Below are 27,687 nucleotides of genomic sequence, written 5' to 3' on the forward strand. Positions count from 1 at the left end.
AGAGCTACTTACAGCAGGATGTTGAATACAATATTTAGGATAAGAAAGGTGGGCAAAAGCCTTAAGTGAAAAACAAAATTTATTTAAAGTATATAGTGTACTTAATTTCAAGGATATTGTGTACTTCAAGTCTAAAAGATCTGTGGAGTTTGCCCGCTGCATTTTTAAAATTCATTTTATACTTGGTTTTGCAACACTTGCTGTGTTATGCCAAAAGGACTCAGACTTTGAGCCAGTGTAAACAGAATGTCAGGGCTTGAAGATCTTTGCCAATACGTGGCCAGTGGTGAGCACATGCTGGGGCTGACCACAGTGATGCTGGGCTTGCCTAGGCCTCAGAAGGGCACTGTTGAGAACACAGAGGCGTGGTCACTGAGGCTTTGCGTGCCTCTAGGGAAGCTGAGAGCTGTTTCATACCTGGCAGAGGGCAGCTGACTTGAAGAAAGAGCTGGTCACCTGCAGCTGTCTGCTTGAGGGGCACCAGTCAGGGCCTTCTTCACAAAGTCCACATTTCGACAATTATAGGCTGGATGTGGCCACTGTGCTTTGCACCACACCTGACACTGGCTATGTGTGTTGCTCTGTTCAGAGCATCAGGTGCCCAGGGAGAAATCATTAGCATTGAACACGCTCAAAATTCCACAAGGTCTTAAGCAACCTGATTTAAGCTTCGTGTTTTGAATATGACCCTGGACCACAGGACTGGCAAGGACAGTAACTGAACTGGATATCCTTGTCAGCCTCAGTTATTCTGTGATTTTGCTTGACTCATGAGCAAAGACATGTGGGTGCCTGTTTGAGGCAGCCTCACTTGAAGGCTCAAAAGAAGGTATTCAGTGCAGCCAAACATGAATGCTGATGGAGGTTTTGGCACCAAAATACAATCTGTGAAAAAAATGGTGTTGTCCAGAGTATCTCAGACGCCCGCATCAGAGTATCTCAGATGGCCACTGGTGAATTGCACTCTATGTAAAAGGCAGAGATTCAACCTGTCACACTCGAGGCAATCTGAAGAGGGCAGGAGGAGGTATCTTGCTCTTTGTTTATGTGGTGCTTGTGTTCAGCACATCTTCCATGGGAGGAGTAACAGCTTAAAAAGGTGAAAGCTCTGAGTAGAGAGCAGAAGCTGTAAGGCACAAACACATTAATCATACACTTCTCAGTGACACAGATATAGTGGGCTGTCTTCTGGCTCATTTTAACATTAGCATCAAAATGACTGAGGTCTAACTATGGCCCCATCACAGAAGCACAGAATTCATTAGGTTAGAAAAGACCTTTAAGATCATTGAGTCCAACTGTTAACCCAAAACTGCCAAGTCCACCACTAAACCATGTCCCTAAGGGCCACCTCCACACTGAGAACTGAGCAATCTGCACACAGGAGAGCATCAGCTGTAAATACTTTTCTCCCTCCCCTTCTTTGAGACTAGTGAAGGTATAGCAGTGTAGGGGCTAAGGGGGCAGCAAGCTTGGATATCTGCTACTTCTGTTCTGCTGAAGGGCAGTATGGTGACTTGGAGAAGGAGTCATTAGCAAAGCAAGATATATGCACATTGGACACACTTAAGAATGACATTCAGGCCCCTGGTAGGAAGGAATAGATTTTAATCACTTTAGGATAGGGTTCATTTTAGGAAGAACCCTCTCCCTATTCTGGATGCTTCAGAGATGAGAGACAAGCTTGAGTTGGTGTTATTTTATTTGTTCCAATAAACATTTGATTTATACAAAACAAATCAAGACAGAAAAACCCCTCAAACAGTTTACAAATCAAGTGTTTGAAACTTTTGATATACAAGAGTATATATTGCTCACGTTCCTATTTCATACATGACGTACAGGTGAAATATTCCTTAAAAGAATAAAAATTTCCCTTTACATGTAGTGTTAAAAAACCCCATAAAAATGTCAGTATTGTCAGGAACTTCCACATGCCATTCCTTGACCTTCAGCACGGATGGAGGAAGAGAAACAGGCCCTGACATTCTACCTGCCTGGATATGCCCCCCTCCTACAGACCCCACTGTTGCCTGTGGCCCTGTGAGTTTACAAGAACATTTCCCCCCTATAAAATTTGACATAGTATCCATAGTATCCTCTGAATTCCACTGTAGATGTGGACATTTTGCCCTGCACTGTTAAGATACTTCTGAGTAGTTTGGTTAAAATGAAAAAAAAAAAAAAAAAGCAGTTACAAAACCATTTCAAATAAAATAAAATATTTTCCATCATAAATCTTAAGTCCTATTTGAATAAGCATGATTCCTATTGACTTGCAATGCAACATCTTTTAGTGACATATTGATGTTTATCTGTCAAATGTCTTTAATAAATCACACCAGATACATCTGCCCAGGACTGGTTTGTGCTGGCTGAATTTCTAACTTCCATGGTCTAATGACATCCCGTGGGGAAAAATGGATAAATCAATGCAAAACACCTAAAGACAAAGTTTTTAGCGCTTATTAAAAGCATTGCTGTCATTTATATAGGCCCAATGTGATGGGCCAACTGTCTTAAACATTTTGGGGAACTGAAAGAATGTAAACAACGTCCAAGGGATCCTGCTGAAAAAAGTCCTTCTTGGTTTTCGGTTGTGGGTTTTTTTTTTATTTTTCTTCTGTGAATTGCTGACTTGCTGAGGCAGCCCTAAATGCTGTGGGCAGGATATGCCATTAACCTATGGCTACAGAGCTTTCCCTCACCTCCCAGGTCTTTTTGCAAAAATAAAGGCACCAGCTGTTGTCTCTTACTTTAGAAAGTATGGAACAGAGTCAGACTGTGGTGTGTCAAGCAATTGGACACGCAGTACAGGGGAAAAAGGAAAAATTTGTTCTTACAGCAACACAATCAAGGTAAAAGGAAGGGGAAAAAAACAGTCCTGCCCACACTCAGAATGCACAGCAAATATAAAACATCTGCTTGGATTGTTGCTGGCCTTGTTGTGTTCTGTATGGCTTGGACATGGATGGGAGGAGGGGAAAACTCATCCTGCTCATATTTTGCAACCTGCTTACAAACAGCATGAATTCAAGGCAAAAAAAAAAAAAATCAAACCAACATTAATGACCTCTGTATCAAAACACATGTGGGAAGGACCAAACTTCCTCGCACTCCTGTTCTGGGGCACTGTGAGGACACTGGGGTTAAGGTGAGAGGGAAAAGGCATCCCAGAACTTTCCACAATGTGCTGCAGACAGGACCATGTAGGTACAATTGCAGAGTCAAATTAGCCTGTCTGCTGTGAGACTGTTCCTGTAACTGTGAACTGCAGGGCCACAGCCAGGTGGTCACAGCACATGCTTTGAAAGTCGTCTTCTTATTGCATATTATTCCTATATTTTTGGCAGAGCGCTTAGTGCACAATTGCTGATGTGGTGCTATACCAGTCTCCCCAGGCTCCTTCCCTAAGGGGAGGGATTTCTAATGCACTGGTAATTTCCTGGAAGCACTTCTTTCTTTCAGAGCATGGCTGTTTATAGATATATAGATAGATATATATATATACATACACACACATTTTTTAGATATATATGTATATATATATATATAAAAATAGCAATTTCGTAGTTATATACAGGCATTAATAAAGTGCATAATGTTATTGGCTATTTTCAAATCTCATTTCCTGAGGAAGTGCTAACATACATAGCTCCTCCTGTGACATGATGCCGGCTGCCAGTGCTAGGGTATGACAGCTACTCCCCAGCTTTTAATTCACAGAATACATCTCCCTGTCCAGAGTTGCAGCCTAAAGGGAGTAGTGACAGCCTCAGTCCTCCAGGAAGCAAGCCAAGGCACTGATCAAGACTTCTTCCTCTGCCAAGGCGAACATGTCTAGGAGCGACTTCCCTCCATTTTGGACCTTTCAGCTACATACTACTTTGCAGTGGTCACAGAGCCATCTTCAGCGATCTTCTCCTCCGAACAGCTCCTTCCCGACAGCCTGTCGTGGTGCTTGAGCTCGCTGAAGCGCTCTGCAACACACTGTGCTGTCAGTCGGGCCTCGGGGTCATGGTCCCAGCACTCAATAAGGGTTTCACACACCATCTGGATGCCCTGCAGGAAGCACAGAGAGAACAGCCATGACGGGGCCAGTCACCACCAAAGCCTGTGTGTGAGCTGCTTTAGTGCCCTCAGAAGTTCGGGGGGTTACTCATGTGTGTCCTGGAGGTGCTCTGATACACTATAACAAGCACAATGATGCTTTGGACTAGTGCTATAGAATCAAGTAGGAGGTTTTCTTAATAAATATAATCAGAATTCTTTGACAACATGACTTCCTGCTTAACCCATGCCTTTGAGTGCCTGAATTCTGTTTGGGTTTTTCATACAAAGTTCTGATTGCCAGCAATTTCAGGTCGTACATCAGCTTTTTATGAATTCCTTGTGGACTAGCTAAATCTATGTGCAAATACGGGCCACAGTCCCACAAACACTTAAACACGTTACTCACAGTTATAACTATTTAACCTTCATTTCAATTCTGATTCACATGTTTACAGGAGAAAAAACCCAGTTGCATCTGTAATGCATTTTATAAACATGAAGTATTTGCCAGGAAACTGTGTGTTTTGCTTTATGACACTAAAAGCCCATTAAGTAGGATTTATCTTAAATTTCTCATTTAAAAAACCCCAAAACATTTCACAACACTGCATTAATTGCATAATTTACCTAATTGGTGATGTTGACTGATGTCAGTGTTAATAGCAGAATGTTATTGTCTGTATACAAATAACATTAGTTTTATGCTGTCATTGAAATTACTAGCAGTAAATTAAATTAAATATTAAACATTAACTTGAAATCAATAGTGCAGCAAATCTCATTAAGGGAGGGGTGGGGGTAATTGTAATATGTAAATCCGTTCCAGAATTTTATCATGATGAATAATGAGTTCATTACAAAAACAACACTGCAGAGGAAGGAAATGAATATGGAAGAGCTACTACAGTAAGAACAACTTCTGTGGAGTTCAAAGCAGATCCTCAGCTGCTGCAAACTGTCACAGCCCTGAGGAAACTGATGCATCACTGCATTTTAGATAGTGCAATGTGAAACACTGAAAGGATTCAGGCAAAGGGGAATTAAACCCACTTTCCTTAAATGTCCTCTGCATGTGTTATTAGGCATCCATTCCCTGCCTTCAGCTCTTAGCTGAATTCTGTTGGAGCCAGTTGTGCCCACCTTGGTGACACACAAGCACAGGTTGATGCGATGCCTTGTACTGGGGGCAGACTGAGGTCTCGGTTTTATATAGGGAAGAAATCTCTGAAGTCAAATGCAGGATACCTAGGTCCGAACCCACCATCTTTTTACTTGTTATATAAACCCAGAGGTGATGAAAAGCACAGTGTCTCTTACAGTTCTACTCCAGTACCTCGAGCTGCAGCCCTCCACACACTCAGCCTTGTTGCCATGAGAGCAGCCACGAGCCTGCCCTGTGCCTGAGCACCATGGGATCCTGAGCCCCGTGTTTCTCTGGCCAGGTGCCCCGGGTAGGCTGGCACACCTGAGGCTGCCATTACAGCTGGCTGTGCATGCAGTGAGCTCCTGGACACTTCTCTCCTAACCAGCCTAACCAGCAAAGCAGTATTGCCTGGCTCTACTGCTGCGAAGCGCAGTGCCCTGCAGTGCCTGCAGGAGTAGCCCTGTCCCCAATCTAGACAAATCTCTGAGCCACTTAACACTGCCCCAGGCCTGCTTTAGGTTCAAACGACTTTTACTTTTAGGGGCCTTCCTCACCTTCTATTAGACGTACATCATCTGGCTCTTACCAAACACAGAACAGAAATATCTGCTGACCATTTCTGCCCTTGCATTAGCATACGCAATATCTCTCTTTTATATCCAGCAGCAGATCAGTACTAAGCTAGATTTCTTTTTGCTCTTGAGAAAACTCTGATTATCCTTGAGTTTGCTGACCACAGATCTTCCTGTTGTTCTTCTGTTTCCTTGAGCAGTTCTTTAACCCTCTTTACTTCTATTTTTTTCACAGGTGACACCATGTCTTTTGAATATCCTGAGAAATGTCTCACACTGTTCCTAATTTTAAGCATTTTCTAATATTTAATTTTTTTACTCCCAAATGAAAGGCTCAGTTAATTGCTTTGTTAATTGGGCTCTTCTAAAGTACTATACATGTATTATTAGTTTGGACTTTGTTTTGCCTTCGTGGAAAAAAAATAACTGCAGTCAACTCATGATCCCTTTTACTAGCTTATTGACAATTTTAATACAATTTCTGCAAAAAGTTATTTTTTCTGAAGATGAACAGCAGTATAATCTCTCCTTCCCAGCTAAACTTGTAATTTAGAAGACAGTTGTACCTATGGCTTCTAAAAATGTCAAGGGCTTTTAGTACTGGTAGTATCAGATATCCAGGTGTCCCTCAAAATACAGTTTACTCCCTCATTAAAAACCCTTCCTCAATAACCCTACTCTTCACAGCTGAGTACATAAGGAGCAAGACCCTGGAGTCAGGAAGGGATCACACTCTGCCACAGTCATCAAGTGGCAGGTGTTCATGGCTAGAAAGGTAATTGATTTTGGCCACTCAGTTGGCCATTTTTAAGTAGATGTTAGACTATGATTTTAAGTTCCCAACTGGAAAGAAAAAGGGAGTGTTACATTGCTCCTGATAGAAATACCAGATGATCTTGCTTGCCTGGGCTTTTATAAATGTTTGTAATACTTTTCTTTTGTCTGCATAGACCACTCAGCATATTTTATTGACAAGTGGAATGACCAAGCCTCATTTCCCTGATATGATTCACATTTTATCTCTACCGATAAAACTGCTGAGAGCAAAGGTGAAGATATGCATGCCTTTGGCTTGTTTCCATTCAGTTTCATCTACTGAGGAATCTACTGTTGCCTAGGAAGTGCAACCATGGTGCTTGTGAAGGGAGAAGGCTGACAAAGTGCTTCATGCTACACAAGGGAAATGGACTGCTAATGCATAACCTGAATAAAACCAGACTGGCTTGCTGAAGACTAATTTCCTATTTTCTTAAACCTGTCAACAGTTGGAATAAACTATGACTGATCTCCATAATAACGTTATCTCTGTAAATAGGGCACTCTTCAAGTTGTTTTACGCCATTCCAAGCAGAGCATCCTGCTAAAGACTCCTCAGCAAAGTTACCGGTGGTGAATAGAGAAGGGGGTCATGCTGCTCTTGGTGTTGAATAATGCTGAAACCAGTCTGACTCAAAGTTAAACATTCTGGTAGTGAGATGAAGGTGTGGTAGACCTGGTAAACTACCCAATAAAGGAACAAACTAGTGATGCTACTAGTAACTTATCTAAAGCTGCTGAGCTGACACAGCTGGCTTGGAAATACCTGACTGACAGTCAATCACTTTATGCTATAAAAGCCCAGTTGCACTTTTTAATGGTAGAGTCTTCTGACATATCCCTTCTTGGAGTGTATGTGGATATTCCTTCCCATATTGCCATTCCTGAACGCTACTCCTTGAGACTGAGTGGAAGACATTTGCCTGTGGTTGTTGGTATGGATGGGTAACATCAGTCTCTACTTAATTGTTTTTGATAGCTATAATATAATTGCTTTAATGTAGTTGCTTCAATATTGCTTCATAATGCCTCATACTAGTGCTTCTATTTTGTGTAATAAATAATTCTAAGATCTTTTTGTCTAGTCATTATCATAATAAATAATTACATTTATATAAATATACCTGGTTTACCATCCTTGATCCTGTGGGACAAAGTTGTATAAGGGTTCAATTACACCTACAGAATCCTTTAAACATAAACTGTTGACAAAATTTGTGGCTAAGACTGGATATAGCCACACCTACACTCCTCTCTGAGAAGGAGTTTGGAAAGCAAGGGGACCCTTTCTCTCCCCCTGACTCAATGGGAGGGTTTCTTTAATAAATTTTGTCTGAAGCTCTCACTCTGCCCGCAACAGAGGCCCATGTATGAAGTTGTTCTCTTTGACCTTTTAGAGCCTACACAGTGTGCTTTAAGGGTTTGATTATCCTGTGGCTCTCTGGATGATTGCTGAATTTCAGGCTTGCAATGTTTCTCTTTTAATCACTTTTAGATTACACTGGTGGGCAAGCAGGAATCCCAGGGCTTCGGGGCAGGCATGGTGCAGAGCACTGTGGTGCCTGAACCAAGGCAGCACCTGTGTCACCATGTGACAGAGGCTCTACCCGTGCAAAAGTGAGGTCCAGCCTTTGGGCAAGACACTGAGTTAAGGCTCAGGCTTCAGGCAGTTGCTAAATGTACAGTGTAGCTCCCAGTCACTCACACGGGGTGCTCTTACCTGATGGTTAAGCCAGGAGCTGGGGATCTCAGGCCGCCCTCTGTCTCTTAGGACGTTGTCCTTCATGCTTTCTACACAAGGGTGTTCTCGCACTTTGGAGCCGAATGGGGGCTCGTATTCTTTCACTTCTGACAAGAGAAAAAGAAAACACAAGGGTATTCAGCTGGGCTGTGCTGGTGCCAAGAGTGAAGAGAGCTGGCTGTTCTCTGGAGGAGTAGCAGCTACTGATTAGCTGCTCAGTGCCACTGTTCTGCTTGACCAGCTCCAAAGCAAAGCCAGTTGGCATTTTCAAAAATGTTTCAAATGTGTTTCTCCCACACTCCCCCTCCCTCCTCTTCTGTTTCCTAGCCAACAAAACAATTTTCATTTAAACCCTTTAGCACATAATCATATTAGCAACAGTTCAAGCAGCAGAGTAACCTATAATGGTTTGTGAGCCTTTCGATCTGTGCTGAAGTAAAACGCATAGGATTTTTAAGGTGAGTTTTGCTTGAGCCAGGCTTGCAAGAATTGGTCACCCTTAGGTCTCCTGGAGTCCACACACACTTACCAGGTGAAATATAAACTGAAATCTGTCTAGCTCATGATAGAGGCTAATGTGCAGATTGCTAGGATGAAATAGTTGCTTGAAAAGGACAAAGATACAGTATGGAGCAGTGCTGGAAGCTGGCACACTACTCTTGTTTATTCCTGAGCCACATTCCTTTGTAAAAAGTAGTAGTCTGCTCTTATTTTAGGCCTCTTTCCCAAAATAGGTCAGTTTTGGCTCATGATGCAGGGGACACAGCTTCCTGAAGGCACTGATGCCATTCTAGTTTTTGTTTGCATGTTGCATATTTTCTTTGCTTTTCTTTGGAGAGAGAAAGGAAGGGGAGACATATGGGACCTTTGGAGAAAACTCAAGAAATCTCTGAGAGCGGAAATATTATAGTAGATGCTGACACAGTGTAGAAAATGCTGTGGTTTCTTTGGGAACAGATGGAGACTTTACTCCCAGGCCTAATGACTTGCTGGTATTAGATAAAGATTTATGAAGTTGGCCTGTTCTGCTGCCTCTTATTTCTTTCTAGGAATTAATTGAGGGCAAGAAAAACTGAAGTGTAATCTACAAAGTAGTCCAGAGAATGCATGTGAGTGCCCAGATGATGTGTGAAGAGAGAGGAACGAGCTGGGAGATGCAGTACTGTTGCATAATGTTACAACCAAACTTCAACTGCAGTGTCCAGTGTTGCTCACTCCTCTCAAGGCATAAAAAGAAGGTCTGAAAAAGGTGATAATGATGATTAAAGGTCCAGAAGAAATGGAAAGGACTACTAAAGCTTGGCTTTGTTTACTTTGAAGAGAAAGGTAAGGATGGGATCATATAATACATTACTAAAAATAACTAATGATCAAGATACATGTCAGATCCTTCTGTCATGTCCATGATAAAAGCAAGACTGTACTGAAGATAATTAACTTTAGACTTTTCCCCAAAACCTTAGAGTCAGGCTTAGATCTCACTTCTATGTGATGGCCACGAGATGAAGACTTTATCAGCTATAATTTCTAATGCTGAAAAAGAATAGCCAACTTACAATAACAAACATTTTGGAAGGGATATTAAACCTTGTGCTTCAAATGTTCAGTGTTTAGAGATTCAGCTGCAAACAACAATGTGTGCAGTGCAGCAGATCACTCCACAGATGCCTCCTGCAGAGCTCTCCTTCCTTCTCCCTAACTATCTGGTGCTGACCACTGTCCACACAATGCTCTGAAGAATGGCTATAGTCCCAACACACAACTCCTATCTTCTCATACATAAATCACTTTCTTTAAGAATCAAGGGCCAAAGTCTGCTTTGTTTTCTTTCCTGCACAGAAAGGCATATCAGTTTCACCCACATTAATCTGAGTTTGAGATTACTTGGCCAAAGTAAATTTACAAGACTTTATCCCTAGAAGTAAATTGGGAAATTGCCATCTTGCTGGTCAGACCTCAGTTACCATGCAGTGGATGCACAATGATTACAGCGCAGATACCTCTACTTTCAGAGCTAACCAAAATATTAAAGCTTGCTGGGAAAATTTAAACAGCATTATCTAGACAGCCATTCCCTACACCATCTCCATCAGTTGTGGTTTAATTGTGTTAGTGGTCACGGACACCAGCCAAGGCTCTGAGATATTGCAATGTAAGAAGTCAGAGGAGTCTATATGTCCAACAGAGGGAAGCTGGTGCTGTGGTGCTGACCAGTGCCCACCCATTGACTTAAATCTGAAGGTTGCTCAGGTTCATGAGATGATTCAAGTGGGGGAAGGGAAAGCCTTTCCTGGAAATTGACATGTTCATAATAACATTTTCCCTGCCTGAGAAATTGTTTATATATTATGAACACTCCTTTCCAAATATAAAGATTGAATAGGTTTTTCACATTTGGACTTTTTATTTTGTTGTTGTTTAGTTTTTGTTTATGGTAAATAAAGAGAAATTTAGGCCAGATGCCAATTCACTGTAATGACTTTCTACTAATACAGTTCTGCCTTCCTTCAGTTTGAAAAGCATGAGGCACCTTCTTGCTATTTATTACTTCTTCTTTGCCTTGGAAAGAAAAAAAAAAGCCCACTAAATCCTCACACAGTAACTCATCCTTATGTTGTGGAATCCCAGGTGTCAGACACATTTTGCAATAATATCTGGGGTTGTTCATGGATCATGTTTATGTGCTACAGTAGATGTAAGAGATGTCAGTTTGAGGTAGGTTAAGATGTTTGGGCCTAGCTGCCTGTGACTGGCTGTATACAGATGCTGATTCTATTTTTCTTGCCTTATATATTTCTTTTGATTGGTTTTAGACCAGTTGGGCACTAAAAATGACAACTGGATGAAGCACCGTAAATACGTCAGGTACCATGAACTACAGCACCTTTAGCATTCAATATTGACAGAGGTTCTTCAACCTTAACTTCCAGCATTTAATGTTTATGGCTGAGAGCTGCCTTGCACTACTAACTGCTCTACCTCTAGTTTTCTTTGACACTGGCCTGGCTGAAACTCTCAGAAAGGCTGGAACTGGATTTTTAGCCCCAGAGACATTACTGAAAATCTATTTGTTTTATGTGAGGAATGCTTGGAAAGTTTGGCTCTGTCGTGGGGTCTTTTTCTACTGCAAGCTTTTTGCAGTGAAATTCTCTTCCTTTGGGTGATTTGTCTTACTGATTTCTGTGGGACCACCTCTCATGCTGGATGATGAAGAATCAAAGCAGGAGTGAGGTAAAAGGCCAGCTAAAATCAACTGTGAGGCACCGCCCACAGTCATGAGCTTTTGTTCAGGAACATCACAACCCTTTGAAATGCCCCTCCCTTTAGAATTAAGAGGGGACAGAAGGGAAAAATTAATCGATGGTGGAGCTATTGTGACAGCTCATGCACACACACAGGTCGTGTTCTTCAGATAGTGTCTTTCTTCATACTAGAGCAATTTGAGTGTTGGATCTACTAGCTTGCACTGGTTGCACAAAGGGAAAATAATGCCTAAAGCAGAGGCTCAAAAGCTGTTTCAAGGCCAAGTTCAAGGAGCTGTCAAATGCTTACTTCACAAATTTCCCTAGGTTTCCCTCTTGAGGTGAAGGATGCAATGGGATGGGTGAACTCACTGTACTGTTTCCCTCCCACAGACATATTTTAAGTGACTTCATATCTGATGATCAAAGACACAAGCACCCTTCTAAAGGTTTGGGAGTGCACGAGCTCTGCCACCAGTGTAGGGTTACAGGCTGCTTAGTCACTGTGTGTTGAATCCTGAGGTGGGAAAGTAGTGTAACACAGAGCACACTGGTGCTCGACATGAACTGTGGTAACCTTATCTACTGCTACATGGGCTTGTTGAAGGATAGCACTTGCTACCTTACACGTAGTACTGTGGTGACACTGAGAACTTCTAGGACCTGGGTGACTGTCATGGGGTGAGGCTGCACTGTGTGGATCTACAGCTGGGGCCCTAGTTGGTCTCCACTTCACAGAAGGAGAAATTTAAATCAGGCCCCAGCTGCAGCAACCTCAGGGCCCACTGTGCAGGCAGAACCCTACTGTACTGGTATCTAATTGCTCCCTGCTGCCAGAAATGTTACGTCTCCGCATCAATAGGATGAAAGCTAAACATTTCATGAGATACAGGGTGCACAGATGCCAAACTGTGGCTCTTGGCTGACTCTTTCCAAGTAAGCATAAGACTAATCCTGGTTTTATTCACACGAAACACAGCTCTGGTAAAGCAGCACTGCCATTTCAAAAAAAGCCCTGCTACTATACTGAAACCAGCCAGCACTCCAGGCAGTACAATAGTGCACGAGCAACACCACCATTTTCTGAAGGGTTTCTCTTCTCCCTCTTCACCAGACCTGTGTATCCAGAAGTTCCCTTTCCTCCCTTTCTCCCTTGCCACCCCCAACAGTCCCTCACCCATAGCAGTTGAGATACAAAACAGATGGTTTTCTTTTCTTTCTAGGAGGCTGTCAGAGAAATTACACTTGTCTCAGTCACCAAAGCCGTGTCACTCTGAAAGCAAGTGGTTGAGATGAAAATTATATTTCTTGCAACGTGCAGCATCTGGTGCACAGCTGTTGTGCTGAATGAAATACCAAGTTAACAGCAGCGTGGAGCAGTCAAAGTTCTCCCCATAGTAGTATTGCTGAGTTTCTAAATATGCCTCTTAAATTATACTCTGGTGAAAAATCAGTCAAACTCGATCTTTGCCTGTCTCCCTTTCCCTCGTGCCCCATTTCTGCTTCTCCATATTTAGCACAACAAAGTAACAATGAGCAGCACGGCCTTTCTCAAAAGCTGATCCCCACCTGCTTATTTACTACAGCAGCCTCACAGTACGGATTGTGCTGCTGGGTATTTTTGTTTAAATGTCTGCTGACTGAAAAGGCCTGGCACAGCATGGAGACTGTGTTTGGCAAAGCTGCTGTAGTGAAAGGACCTGCCTCCATCACCTCCCACACTCACTGAGCACCTGCATGCTGACAAACGAATCCCAAGAGCTCCCTTTGTAAAAGAAATAAGTCACTGTACCTTTACCTGGCTGAATGGCAATTAACCCCCCTTCCCTGCATGCTTCCCTCCCTAACTAAAATTGCTAATGCTGCTGCCTCTGCTTAGACTGCCCCTCTTGCCTTTTAAATTGCATCCAAGCCTGCCCTGCAAAGATGGTGCCTAGATCTTTTAGGCTCCTTTGGAAAGGCTGTCTGTAATCAGGTCAGCCTACTCCAGCGTGTATGCAAAGTCATTTCTCTCGTAGCCTGATAGTTTAGGAATTAAAGAGGGGTTTGTGCGAGCAGAGGCAGCTCCTTGGGAAGGCTGAGAGGAGAGGAGGTAGTCTCACAAGTGACAGATGGGAGAGAGAAAGCAGAGGGGGAGCTGCAGTCATGAATCACTGTAAGGGTATTTCACCAGCTGGCTGCAAAGATAGCCAGACTGCACGAACCAGGGGAAAATCTAAGAAGGAAATGAGAGAAATGGTGCAATGCTGTTGCAGCTCAGTACCACTGGCAAGTCAAGGGAGCTACACCCTGGGAGTTGTATATAACTGCTCTAGATGGAGATGCTAAGCCCAAGTTCCACTCCTTACAGATCTGCCCAAGTACTCCTCCTGGGGTTTTGCTGGGGAACTCACCTCTGAAAAGATGACTAAAATAGGGAAACAAAATTCAAGACATGTGATTCTGGAGATGAGAATGACTGAATGATGAAATGAATAGGGAAAATCAGGATGTAGGTGGGGGTTAACTATCACTTTGAAAGCAAAGGGGGTGCTGGGTAAGAGAAATCTTCACTTTTCCTGAAATAACTTCAGCTCTTCTTCTCAAGGTTAAAGTGGGTCAGTCTCTTCTAACTAAACATGCTGGTGATTTTCCTTCCTTATGAAACTCCCTTTATATCCTCTTTTAGGCAGTTGCCTTCTGAGAACAGCAGCAACAAGGTTTGTTTTTGCCACAATCTCCATTTCACCACACTCAGCAAATATGAACAGGGACTCAGGCATCATCAAAGATAAAAGATTCACAGTGAACAGCTCATATTTATATTAATAAGGTGAGTTCCTAAATGCAAGAAACAGAGAGAGCTCAAGAGGCAGAGCAAAGTTCCTTTTTCTCAGGTTTTAAATCTCCTCAGCCACATTTACAAAGTGCTAATGAAAGGCTGAGACTGTGCCAATGCTCTTAGAAACAGGCACGATCACGACTGTTAAATATGGATAGGTTTGCCTTGGAATATGTCAGACTGAGGTTCAGTTCCCGAAGCACCATATGTTTTTTCACTGAAATGTTTGACTAGAAAAGATTTTTTTTTTTCCCCCATGCTTTTAGGCTAGTGTTTTCTGCACACATACTCGCTTTGTAGCTTTCCTGGCAGGGTGCAAACAGGGGCAAATCTGTTGCCCACAATACAGCCCACCCAGCATGACCAAACGCTGGTCAGGCATAGCAGGAGACTGAGATGGATGCATTCCTCCCTCCTGGCACATGGACATCATGGTGCAGCCACACAGTCGTTGTGCAGAGTGGCTTCAGAGACCTCCCTTGTGGTATCCCACAGATGTTGGTAGAGAAACAGCTATGCACTTCTTCCCTTGGGATATTGGTTTCCCTCCTGTACACTGTGTTCCTCACAGCATACTGCTCTGGCCTGCAAGATTGTCCTGTCTCTGCGTTTATGGCAGCCCTTCAAGGTGGAACCGAGCCAAGCCCCATGAAAAGCGAGCCTTTGTGGTTTTGGAAGAAGGCTGATGTGCAGCAGCTGGTGATTTTCGGAAAGCAGGAAGTTTCTGTATCACTTTGATGGCTCTTACTGAAGTTATCAATTAGTAATTGTGACACTTAACTGGCCCTTACTACATTTGAGAATTAACATTCTATGACCGTAAATGGGAGGCAGTTATCGCTTCTTGGTTTAAATACTTCCTATTGACCTATGTTTCAAATCATTTTGGGTGATATCAACCATGGCTACTCAAGATATCAGAGGAAAACCAGACTTTAATAATCCTTAAAAGTGATTTACCTAACAGCAGATTTATCCTTACATCAACTGAGGAGCAATTTTCTCGTGTGCTCAGGTGCTTGGCCTTCAAGCCTGCTCATGCACGTGTACATCTCATACTGCTGAAGGATTGTTTATTTACAGCATCCAGATACACTAGAAAAACTGGTCAGAGTTCAAAAGAATCACCCTCTGCCAGACAACCACAAGAGCATGTCTGTCTCAACATACTTTTAGAGATAAGAAAACAGAGGCACTTACCTCCAACAGCATTACAGCGAGATGTCATTTCCCAGAGGACCAAAGCCATGGAGTACACATCTGTTTGTTTGAAGGACTCCATGTTCTCCAGGTTCATCCTGGACTCCAAAACCTCAGGGGCCATATACCTTGCTGTGCCAACCTATAGAAGAAGAGATCAAGGAGAGCTCATGAGCTGAAACTGTAGTTCATGTTTTGGGTTCTGCTGAGATTTAACTTCAGCTTTCATGAAAATGGTGCCATTTGACATGTATCCAAAAATTCAGGCCATAGTTGGCACAGGCCACGTTTTCTATTGCCAGGGGAATCTGGCATTGTCCTGACTACCAACTTACTTGCACCTCTCTTGGTAAGGAAAAACAGAAAGCAGTCAATTTTAGTTTCTTAATCAAATAATTTTGACACTGACAAGTTTTCTCACTCTTTGGCTATTCACAGATAAACTCTGCCCTTTGGGCCTGAGGCAATTGCTTCTGACCAAGTGCCTTTCAGATGAGCAATAAACATGCTGTATTGTTTTGCACTGCATATTACAGTGTTAGCTGTTTCTTTTCACGGTAGGCTTTAAAGGAAAGAACATGCAGGTCTGGGAGAAGAAACACACAGATACTGAATGCAGAAGCTGTTTTCAATTTGAATCGAAACCAGACTGAAGAGTTGTCCCTGAAACCATTCTAAACCAAAATATTAGTTCAATATGAGGCAAAAGTCAGTGTAAATGGACAGGCTTTTATGTGACCCATGTATAAAAATATAAATATAAAAATACACATACAAATATATGTAAAATTAAATAATTTGGAATTAATTAAGTTAACAAAAGGTCTGAATGTATACTACAGAAGTTTTCTTTTTTAGAAGAGACAATATTTAGAGATATACTTGAAATATGTAGTCTTGCAAGCATTCACAAACATCCCCCTGGCATCCCTGTCAAGTAGTTGAGTGTTATCCACGCTACTCAGTTGAAAAAACACAATAGGTAACTATTTTCACTTGACATTCTTAAATTTGCTTGCATGTAGAGAATGTACGATAAGCTTAAAGAGGTTTATTGTTGTTGTTTGTTTTTTTAACTTTTAAAATTATCATCTAATACTACTTACCTGCTTATACCTTTTGAGGGTAGAAGACTGACTTCACATATACTAGGGTACACCAGGAGTGGGTCTATTCACACAAAAGTATAATGCCATCAGGCATGAAAACTGTGTCAAAACCTCACAACGTGAAGCAGATCCTGAGTGTGTGTGCGTGTGTGTGTGCATATGCACTGCAGCAGCACCCTGAACAGTTACTAACAAGCTCACATGTGCTCACTACAAGTGGGAGGATGGTTGCATCATATGCGGCTCTCCAATCATAACAAAACCTACACTGCGCTTCTCTCAGTGTTGCTTTAATGTTTAGAGCCTCTTTGTTTATAAACCTATTCACATTAATTTTTAATGATTTTAAATGAAAGTTGCCATAGCAGCTTATGGTTTCTTTCATCTTTTCATCCCAGGAACTGGCATACCAACTGGTACAATACCCTCCCACCCCTTCAAACTTCTAACTTACCTGCCCACTGTTAGCCAGGTCATCCACAGACAGAGAAGGGTCCAGCCTCAGGGATAACCCAAAGTCACAGAGACAGCAGGTTAAATCATTTTTCACCAGGATATTGGAACTCTTTAGGTCTCTGTGTACAATAGGTGTTTTGGGACGACCACAGGGTGTGTGATCACTATGCAGATGGGCAATCCCTCGGGCCAAGGACCCACCCAGTTTCCAGAGGTCCTCCCAGCTGATAATGTGCCGTGTGAGATATTCCTGCAAGTTTCCTTTAGCGTGGAAGGCAGTGATCAACCAATACTGTTTACCAAGATCTGTCTTACGCTCCTCTGCTGTCAAGAACTGGAGGATGTTCTCGTGCTTGAGGTTTACATCTGAAAAAATGTCTTTCTCCGTTTTCCAGGAGGCATATTCTTCATAGGGGAAAATCTTGACTGCCACAGTTTCATACTGTTCTGATGTGTTTTGCTTCAATTTGGCTTTATACACTTCAGCAAACCTTCCTTTGCCAACAACTATGTCCAACTCAATGGGCAGCAGCTCTGTGTTGTGGTTGATGTTGTTGGCACAGGTAGAGCTGATGTCTGAGCGGTCATCATCTAACATAATGGCACAAACATCACTGCAGTCCTTATGTTTCCTGGGCTTAACATTTTTTTCCCATGCCTTGTTGAGTTTCCTCTTCTTATGAGTGCGGTAGGCATAAAAGATAACAATCACAGCAACAGAAATCACCAGTAATGGGACGAGACTTATGATTGTGACTTTGGAAATTTCATCTTTCTCCTCTGGCTCACGAGGGTCATCTGTAAAGAACATAAGGGAGGCACACATTAAATTATAACAGTTTTATATATAGAGGAGGCTGACAATAATTATAATTTTTATCCAGAATGCAATACATTATCTTCTCCACTAGCAATAAGAAATAAAAATTGTCACTGCCTTCTTGCTTCAAAATGTTATTTTGTATATAGGTCCCTGCTTACCAGGACTTGCTGTCTGCTTATTTTACAAAAAGCCGGAACTGAATGAGCAAGAACCTAATGTAATTTAGTAGCTTAGTTCTTCTCTGAGGCTTTTAATGCATTATGGATGAAACCACCACTTTCTTGAATACAATAGACTAAGCTTCTTGCACTTACTCTGTCAATGTATTCCTGAAAGATCTGCTCATTTAACTAGTCATTACTAGAACACGCTAATTTTTCTAAGATAAATAAATAGCAAATGCAGCCTGTGAACTCCCACTTTCCCAGTCATCACTCCGGATCCAGTACATTTTAATATATTTTAGTAGGTTCCATGTAAAGCCATCTTCAGGAAGCCTGTTCGCACACAACCTGCCAATATGTATGGCAATATTCAGACACAGTATGTATGCTTAGTTGAAAAGAAAAAGCTCATTCTCATACTTTGATGTATGTGAAAGAGTGTTGCTAGAACAAACTCAAATGCCTGCATGTAAACAGGTATGTCCAGAACTGTCACCACCACCCCCCTCCATGTACTTTTGCATGGATTTATGTATCTGAACACTTCCTCTGTCTGTCACTTGCTGATTGTACACTGGCTGTCCTGCTGTAAAGCAGTAGATGGTTCACTCCAAATTCCAAGCCTGGTGCAGTGCACACACTAACACATTCTGGGGTGTAACATATAGAAAAGAGAAGAAAACAGGGACCTATTCCAGAACAGGGAGATGTTCCAGGAAAAGTATGGATCATTATCCTAGAGATGGGAACTGCCCTGTCGCCTCTAAAAATTACCTTCTAGTTCAATATCTCTTATGAAAGATAAACAGTTCAAAAGGGAACAGTTTTATTCCAAAAATAGATTAAAAGTGGGTCAGAATTTATCCGAACCTGATTTGATCAAACGCATGGAAATGTACTCTCTCAGTCGATTTCTTCCTTTTGAGTTGGATAAAATGTACTATATTATCTTTGCATGAGGGAGGAGATTGATTGGAAGAAGTCCCAATGAAGTTGAATGGACTAAAACAACTGAAGCTGCAACCGCAGTAAAGCAAGGGGCTTGTGTTGGCAGCACGGTGCTCTGGTGGATTCATATGGCCATACCACTGACTCAGGTTCTCTGCATCAGGTCAGGTAAGTCAGTATGAAAAGGAAAAGCTCAATAAGCTCTGAAGGGAAGCTGTCACTAACTACATTAGCCACAAGCCTCTATTTCCCCTTCTTGGTGCCTCTCAAAACGAAGGTGAGCAGTGCTAAAAGGGGAAAACAGTTTACAATTAGAGCAAGTGGTACCTCTGACCCTCCAATTTCACTTGTAATCACTTTTCTGTTGTAAACCCAGTTGGCTAGCAGCAGGAAATGTGAGCTGTTCAAAGGCAGGTGACAGGACATCTGAAGAGTGTATTCTTTTTTCATTTGGAAAAAAGCCTGAATCCTGAACCAGGATGTGCTTCCTCTGTTTAAAAGGTTCTCCAGCCAGAATGCAGATCAAGTAATTAAATCCTAACCTCTCTCATAGGATTTCAGGGAAGAGGAAGTGCCTTTCTAACCCTGGCATTCCCAGTCTAGCACAGGTCAATGGCAGGCACTAGCAGCACCTACAAACAACATATTTCCTCCATTTATGCAAAAGATAATTTTAAGTCAATCTCTCCTTCCAGATCTATGCAAACCACAAATCCTTATTCTCCAGTGATTTCTAATGTCAATAAGATATTAATAAATTTTAAAATTATTAAATTTAAAATTAAAAAAAACCCCAAACCTAAAAGTTCATTGTAAGTTACAGGTACCATTTCTGCTTTTCAACATGTTGCAGAAGGGGAAAAAACCCTCATTTTTTTATGGCCCTTACAGGAGGAATCTATTTAGAAAGTTCAGTGTCACTGTCAGTGAACAGAAGATTTGCATTGCTTATTCCCATGTGCATTCTTTGTTTTCAGAAAATCTGCTTTATAAAGAACTTGGGAAACACCCCAGTGGAGTAGAACAGACTGCTGCGTGGGACAGCGGTTTTGGAGTTTTGGCTGCAAGCAGGTCACAATTGCATGACACAACTGCTCTGTAACAATGAGAGAAAATTATTTTATTGAACACTTAGGGTTCTGTTTTGTTGGTTTTGGTCTGGTTTTGTTTTTCATTGACCACAGAAAAACATGCTTGAAGTCTGGGCTCTGCTCTTGGGACAGAGTAATATGTCACCTATATTATGTGGTATACTCTTTTACAGAGATGAACATGTCTCTTTAGGGCCTTTCACACCCTTTTTCTTAGCCCCAGGGCTGCAATATGTAGACCAGATATTTGAAATACAAATGTCTTTCTAAATGAGTGAGAAAACCCCCAAGACGTGTTAGTTCTCTTCCAAATTTCTCCCCATGAGTCCAAGCAGTTGGGGGTAGCTGGAAGCATTTTCAGATTTGAGAAGCAACTCACCCAAAACCCTCACTCCTTGATTGTTATGGCTACCTGAATGAGGATCTCCGATAGTTACTATAAGGCCCTACAGCAGGCTGCGTTATTTTGGCCTACATCTGAGAACTCTCCAGCAGACTTCACAGCCTCTTCATCCCTTTCTCTTTTTACACAAGAGAAAGCTCTGCTTGTGGTGCAGGGTGATTTTTGGGTGGAAGGGAAAAAAACTGTTGATGTTGCAAATCTTACGTGAAAAAGAATGTGAAAAAAATTTAATCAAAGCAGAAGCTAAGCAGTTTGACCACTTCCCCTGAGCACTGTATCATGATGCACCCCTGCTGCAAAGTGACACATCCGCTTTGGCACGGTCCCTTGGAGGAAGCAGGGGGTGAAAAGCACACAGCTGCACATCCCCACCTAAAGCAGCAGGCTCTGCTAATTTTCTGCATTTAAGACAGTAGGCAAGTCCCACTCAAGGCTTGGGAAGTGCAAGAATGAGCACCCATCAGGGTATCAGGACCGACAAGGCTGAAGTCTGAGCTTAGGAAGGGACTGAGCTTCCTGACAGCAGAATTAAAGGGGATAGCAGGAGCAAAGAGCTGGTGGCACTGAGGTGTGGCCTGAGCAAGACAATTCCGGAACTACCTTTGATTTTGACTGATGATATGAGAAGAATCAAGTCAGCCATTCCAGCACAAGCTAAGGATGGGGTACTTCTCTGTTGAATTTGTGTACAAAATCAGGATAGGATCAAAATTCAGAGCATAGCTGTATGTTTTCACAGTGGCTAGCCAATATTTTCTGGCTTGACTACAGGAATCTAAGAATAAATACGTTCATTTGCTTATAAATAAATACACATGACTCAGACCCCATAATTTAAAAAATGGGTGTGCAGCTTCCTCTTTCTGAGCATGGAATGAGCAAAACCCAGCTGCACAGGCAGGCAAGGAACTGGTTAAATGAAGCAGCCTTTCATGTTTTGCAAACATGCTCCTAAATAACTTTCCCCACCCAGAACTATTATTTAGTCAGATCAGTCCTTTCTTAAGCTTCAAAAGAGCCTATTAATACCGCATAACAATAGAGAAGTTGAGCTAAAAGAAAGCTTCCTGTATGTGGTTTAAACTAAGCAGGAGCCATCTGCACAACCCTTAATGCTACCTAAGCCTCCAGGGAACAGAACTCAGGTGCCAAGGAAAATGGAAGCACTGTATAGCCCCTATTCAGTCAGGAAGCTTCAAAGCACAAGAGCCTGCAAATTCTTTAGGTTGGATTGGGTGCCTTTGATTGAGCTTTAGTGCCACTGAACTTGGGAAACAAGAAATAAAACAATGGCAATGAAATGAGGACAGGCACTTGAATGCTCGGGGCAGCAGAATGCCCAGCCAGTACTGACAGAACTACTTCCTTGCTGTCTGCTGCTCCTGTAAGTTCTAAGGTTGCTGCCTATTCAACTGCTAGTTAAAGCCACACAGTGGGGAAAGAATGTATTTCATATTAGCAGAATTCAGGTTCTACATATTGACACTGATGTATTGCAAGCTTGTCCAGTGCCTAAAAAGTCCCCAGAAGCACAAAGTCACAAAACTTGGTCCCAGACGCAGGACTGTGATCTAGTTATTTTGCAAGCTCCCAAGACACAAAGCAGCCCTTTGAGCTGACTGGAGGACAACTCCATTTTGTGGCAATTCTGAGGTTTCAAAGTTTGGTTTGAATTCCGCACTGGAATGAAAACTAACACTTTTTGAATGTTTTTGCTTAAACAGAATTTCTGTTCAAATGTTGCAATTTGGCAAGAGGTGTATGTGAGTGCTGAATCCCCTCCAGTGAGGGAACTGCTATGGGGTACAGGAGCTTCAAGTTCAAGACATGCTCTATTTGGTTCAGGAGAGAGCTTTTCATCCCTGAGTATTCTGAATTAGACAAAATGCAAGTTTGAATCTTAAGTGTGTACTGATTTCTGAGCAAGGCACAAAGCAATAAAATATGGAAAAGCCTGCCCATCTCTTTAGTGTTTCTAGATGAAAGCTAGTTCCACAAAATGCCTCATTTTCAGTGAAATGAAATTTACTCTGAGCAGCTGTTTGGGATAACTTAATTTATCTCTATTGAAGAATCCTCAAGTGAAAATGAAATTCTATAGCTGTCTCCTGTACCTTCCTGATTTTGGTGGGTTTAGAATTAAAATAGCTTGGAAATCTTCAGCAAAACATTTTTCGATGGAAAATGCTGATTTTAAGACAGAAACTCTGCTTCTGACATTCCTGTACTTTTCCCAGAAAACCCTATCTTCATGAAGAAATTAGTCCAAAAGTTGATATTTAAAAAACTTCTGCTAGTTTTACAGGCATTGTTTTGGAGGCTTTGTGAATGGGGTTGGGGAGTTGTGTAGGGATTTGAGAGGGTCTTTCCTTAGGAAAATCATTGATCCTGAATTAAAATACTTGGTAATAATCAAACTCAAATGCTGCATCTCAAACTAACCTGCAATTCTTTATCTTGATAGTTTCTTGGAAACATTTTAGTTTTCCATACTTGCTGGAGATGTTGTTTTTTAATTTAACAATTTTGTTGGGCAGGAAATCGGTTCCACCCCTCCCTCAGCTCTATGCTGAACCAACTATTGGCAGAAGACAGAGATTACTAAATTTGAAAATCAGAGTGGGCTCTATCTTGCTATCCAATGGAATATAAAACCTGACATTTCTTTTAGTCTTTCTTGAAAGTTAAATTCCTTCAGCAAATTACTGAATTTTACAAGACCTTTTTTTGGATTAGGTAAACCAAGTCTATCAAGGCCAGTAACTTGTGCTTGAGCTGTATGCCTTCATCTTTTAGTGTAAAAGGAATATTACCAGGTTATCCAAAACAGTATCTGTCTTCTGCAGTGGCGCTACCTCTGGTAGTTGATAGGTCTGCCTGGCCTGCTACAGAATCATAGAATTGTTTAGGTTGGAAAAGAACTCTAAGATCATAGAGTCCAACTCTTAATCCAGCACTGCCAAGTCCATCAGTAAACCACCTCCCTAATTGCCACATCTACAATCTTTTAAATATCTCCAGATATGGTCACTCAACCACTTCCTTGGGCAATCTGTTCAAATGCTTAACAACCCTTTCGGTGAAGAATTTTTCCCAGATATCCAACCTAAACCTCCACTGCTGCAACTTGAGACCATTTCCTCTTGTTCTGTTCCTTCTTAACTGGGAGAAGAGGCTGACCCCCACCTCACTACAACCTCTTTTCAGGTAGTTGTAGAGAGTGATATGGTCATCCCTGAGCCTCCTTTCCCCCAGGATAAAATACCCCAGTTTCCTCAGCTGCTCCTCATGTGACTTGTTCTCCAGATCCTTCACCAGCTTCGTTGCCCTTCTCTGGACATGCTGCAACACCTCAATGTCTTTCTTGTGAAACAACAGAAAACAGGACTCGAGCTGTGGCTTTACCAGTGCTGAGCACAGAGGGACAATCCTTTTCCCCCAGGCAACTTTCCAGCTACTCTTCCCCAAGCCTGCAGCACTGCAGGGGGCTGCTGTGATCCAAGTGCAGGACCTGTCACTTCACCTTGTTGAACATCATACAATTGACCTTGGCCCATTGATCCAGCCTGTCCACATCCCTCTGTAGAGTCTTCCTAACCTCCAATAGTTCAAAACTCCCACCCAAACTGGTGTCATCTGCAAACTGGTTGAGGGTTGACTCACTCCCCTTGTCCAGGTCAATGATACAGATATTAAACAGGACTGTCCCCAGTATGGAGCCCTGAGGAACACGAGTTGTGACTGACCATCAGCTGGATGTAACTCCATTCACCCACACTCTCTGGGTTTGGCCATCCAGAAAGTTTTCTACCCAGCAAAAAGTGCACTTGTCTAAATCATAAGCAGCCAGTTTCTCCAGGAGAAATGGTGTCAAAATTTTCTAGAGTCTAGGTAGACAGCATGTATAGCCATTCCCTCAAAGACAGTAGAAGTAGCAAGGTAAAGCAATCTCTAGAGCCTGTTTCTAAAGCTATCTTTCTAAAGTACTGTCATCCACATGGTTCAAAATTTTTGCCCTAAGGAGTTTACTAAAAGGTGTGGGAACTCATTCACTTGATCTTTCAGATGTTTGGCCACCTGAATGTTGCTCTGCAGTCAATAAATGGCTGGCAAACCAGACCCAGTTCTCAGAGCACTTAATGCACGTCCTTGCCCAATGCGACCACCAACCTCTTTTCCTGAGAAGTAGTAAGGCAAAAGCATGAGCAGTTTTGGAGACCTGTGGTGCACTCACTGCTGCTCTCCCCTGCAGGCCAGCAGTTTTGCCCTTGGCACATGACTAACGGAGCAGGATTCAAGACTTCTCTGTAACACCCAGGGAAAATCCCCAGTTACATGACCCAGTTATACGTGTTACATGTTGGAAGAGTCATGCATATCCATCTGTCACCTGACGGGAATTGCTGCGTCTTAGTCACAGGGGTGGGAGGCAGGCAACTTGATTGCCTCTGGGTGGCTTACTTCAGCAAAAAGGCTGGGCAGCGATGATGTAATGGATATTTCATCTATTGTAAGCAGAATTTCGTTTTTCAACTGATTGCCAAGCATGCTATTCAGCACCCAGGAGGTTTAAGAAACTCTTAAGCTCTAAGACAGAACAAATAGTTTGTTGCTGTTTTTGTTCCCTCACTGCTGGCTAGGAAGTGTAATTCCTGGATTTGCTGGCACAGCACTCCTTTGCTTAAAATCTCCCACCCCCAGATGCATTCCCTGCTTATCTCTCCCATTCTAACAGGTCACTTCACTGTGTCTACATGGCATCTCTCACATGTTTTGACTTTTGTAGCTGAGCTTTTCTACTCAGTTATATGAGAGCCAACATATTCTAAATTTACATGATGTGACTTTTTCTGTGATACATGGCTCAGTTATACAGCTTCGGTGCCTGCTGCTGTTTGCTGGTGGTTTTCTGGAACAAATCAATCTCTCCAGTTTCAATATGTTCCAACAGATGCCACACATTAACCACTATTTTTATTCTCAGCCTGAGTTTCACCCCTCCAACCTTTCCCAAAATATTATGTTGCCAGTGTTAGTTACAGTTTGTTTCTGTCTGTAATTATTAAGTCTCTTCCATGACAACCTGATAAAAGGTTGGCCACATTCCCACACTTATTAAGCTCTCAAGTAATGCAAATTGTAACAAATATGCCAACCAAACTGGAAGAGCGCTGCCTAGTTTGTTTTTATACAAATTTGTAACCAGGCTGGAATGGTTATTTTCCTAGGAAGCAAACAATATAAATAATACCGAGCAACCCAAAATTTTGGCTTCTTTAGCCTCTTTCCATTCTATTTCCTTTCTATCCCTCTAAGTGATTCAGACATGCAGCATTAGACAGCCTCTCCTTTGGTTACACACAGCTGCAGGCACTAGGTGGGACTCCTGTGCCTGCAAATACCTAAGAGGAAACATAGAGAACAAAGCCAATATACAAGCGGTGAGAGGCTGTGTGACACGTTATGTAATGCTACTGACCTCTTTTATGGGGCAGTTGGAAGACAGTTACCTTCTGAACATGTTAGTTGGATAACAAAAAAAGAAATTAATGAAAGCCTTTGTTAAAATCCACTTGGAAGCAGTCCAGCTGTAATCATCTCCCTTCTGTTGTTCCTTGAGCACCGGACAACTCATCACATAAGTATTTATGGTCTGGTGACTGTGCACAGATCTTAAGTCTGATCTTAAGTCTGAGATCCTCCTATGTAGTCAAGTAAAATCACTAACACTTTGACTCTAGTAAGGAGAGGAAGAGGAGAAAAAGAAAGGAAAAGACAGGGGTAACATGTTAGAGACAAGTGAGATACCAAGTTAAGGAAACTCTAAAACATTATCCGTATCTCCTGCGGTCTGGGCACAGGACAAGGCATTGCACAGGCATGCTTGCTGTGGTTCAGGCAGCAGAAAAATACTAGCTCTCCCAGGTAACAATCATACACAGTGAGCAATCACAGCACTTGACACACTGCAAATCCATAGACTGTAATTCGTTCAGGCAAATGACTCACCCACAATTGATTAATCAAATACTTACCTCTCCTACACTCTCAATTAGCCAACTTTGTGAAACCATGATCAATGTGAAGATTGTTAGCAGCAGAACTCTCTCCCTCCCTTGGCACACTTTCCCAATTAGCTTCATCATTCTCGTAAACTCTTGTTGACCTGCTATCCATGTCTATCACGGAAGTTTTGATACTTCAAGGCAAGTATTTGGATGACTCAGAATTTGTACACACTGTTGCTGCTAAAGATTTCTCCCATATTTGGGTGGGGTGGGAATGCCCAAAATAATGACCTCATCTTGCAGGACATGAGCAATAAACACAATAATCCCACAGACACTTTGGTTAGAAGTTGCATGAAGATCTGCATACCATGGCAAGATAGGTGATGATAAAAAATTACCACCATGTAAGTTATTAGAATGAAACAACTATAAACCAAACAGAGATGTGTTAAAATCCTGTTTCCAGATTTTGACTTCTCTGCATTGTTGTTTGGATTTGAATTTGATGCCCAGGATAACACCTGCATATATACTGACAACAGTACTTAAAGGATTTGTTTTCCTGTTTACAATCTCTACTGCTGTGTCACCCTTTTGCACTTCACTGAATGAAAGTGCCTGAATGAGCTGCATAAGAGGAAGAAGTTGCATGGCATAGCAGGTAGGTCATACATTTAAATAATATGCAGAAATCCCATTTCCTTGGCTACAATGAGTGCCTGGTCATCTCCACCCATGGAAAATGGGTGAGATGTGGGAGTGGAAAGGGCCCAGTCCTGCTTGGTCCTTTTGGGTAAACAAGCCTTGACCTCAGTCAAGGAACTCAGGATTGTTAATAAAACCCAGCTTTGTTAGAGAGTTGTCATGCTCGCACTGGCTGATGAATAGAGGCTGGAAGATGGTGTGGCAAAGGGAAGGCTGAGGAACAGAGCTTCCTAAACATCAAGGGAGGACTGAGACTGTGCAAACAACTACAGACAGACATGGTTCATCACAGTAGGTCAAAGCATAAGAAGGTAAAGCAAGATGTAGAAGATCCACTAGACACAACCAGACATCAAGGAGGAAAAAAACTCTGGTAGTCTAGCACTCA

At 42.1% G+C, this 27,687-nt stretch overlaps 1 protein-coding gene across 1 annotated transcript in view; it reads right to left on the bottom strand.

Annotated features, from left to right (window-relative positions):
* Nucleotides 1–1,684: 1,684 nt before the first annotated feature.
* Nucleotides 1,685–27,687, bottom strand: part of TGFBR2 (transforming growth factor beta receptor 2) — a 57,201-nt gene continuing 31,198 nt past the window's right edge. Inside the window, exons 4-7 of the mRNA XM_050322043.1 lie at nucleotides 17,153–17,952; nucleotides 15,590–15,731; nucleotides 8,306–8,433; nucleotides 1,685–4,062 (exon numbers count right to left, since the gene is read on the bottom strand). Of these exons, the coding sequence (XP_050178000.1) occupies nucleotides 3,883–4,062; nucleotides 8,306–8,433; nucleotides 15,590–15,731; nucleotides 17,153–17,952 (1,250 nt within the window). The 3' untranslated portion in view covers nucleotides 1,685–3,882. The remainder of the gene's footprint in view (nucleotides 4,063–8,305; nucleotides 8,434–15,589; nucleotides 15,732–17,152; nucleotides 17,953–27,687) is intronic.

The sequence above is a fragment of the Myiozetetes cayanensis genome, unplaced genomic scaffold (genome assembly GCF_022539395.1).
Source record: "Myiozetetes cayanensis isolate MyiCay16 unplaced genomic scaffold, myiCay2020 scf1, whole genome shotgun sequence".
Taxonomy (NCBI): Eukaryota; Metazoa; Chordata; class Aves; order Passeriformes; family Tyrannidae; genus Myiozetetes; species Myiozetetes cayanensis.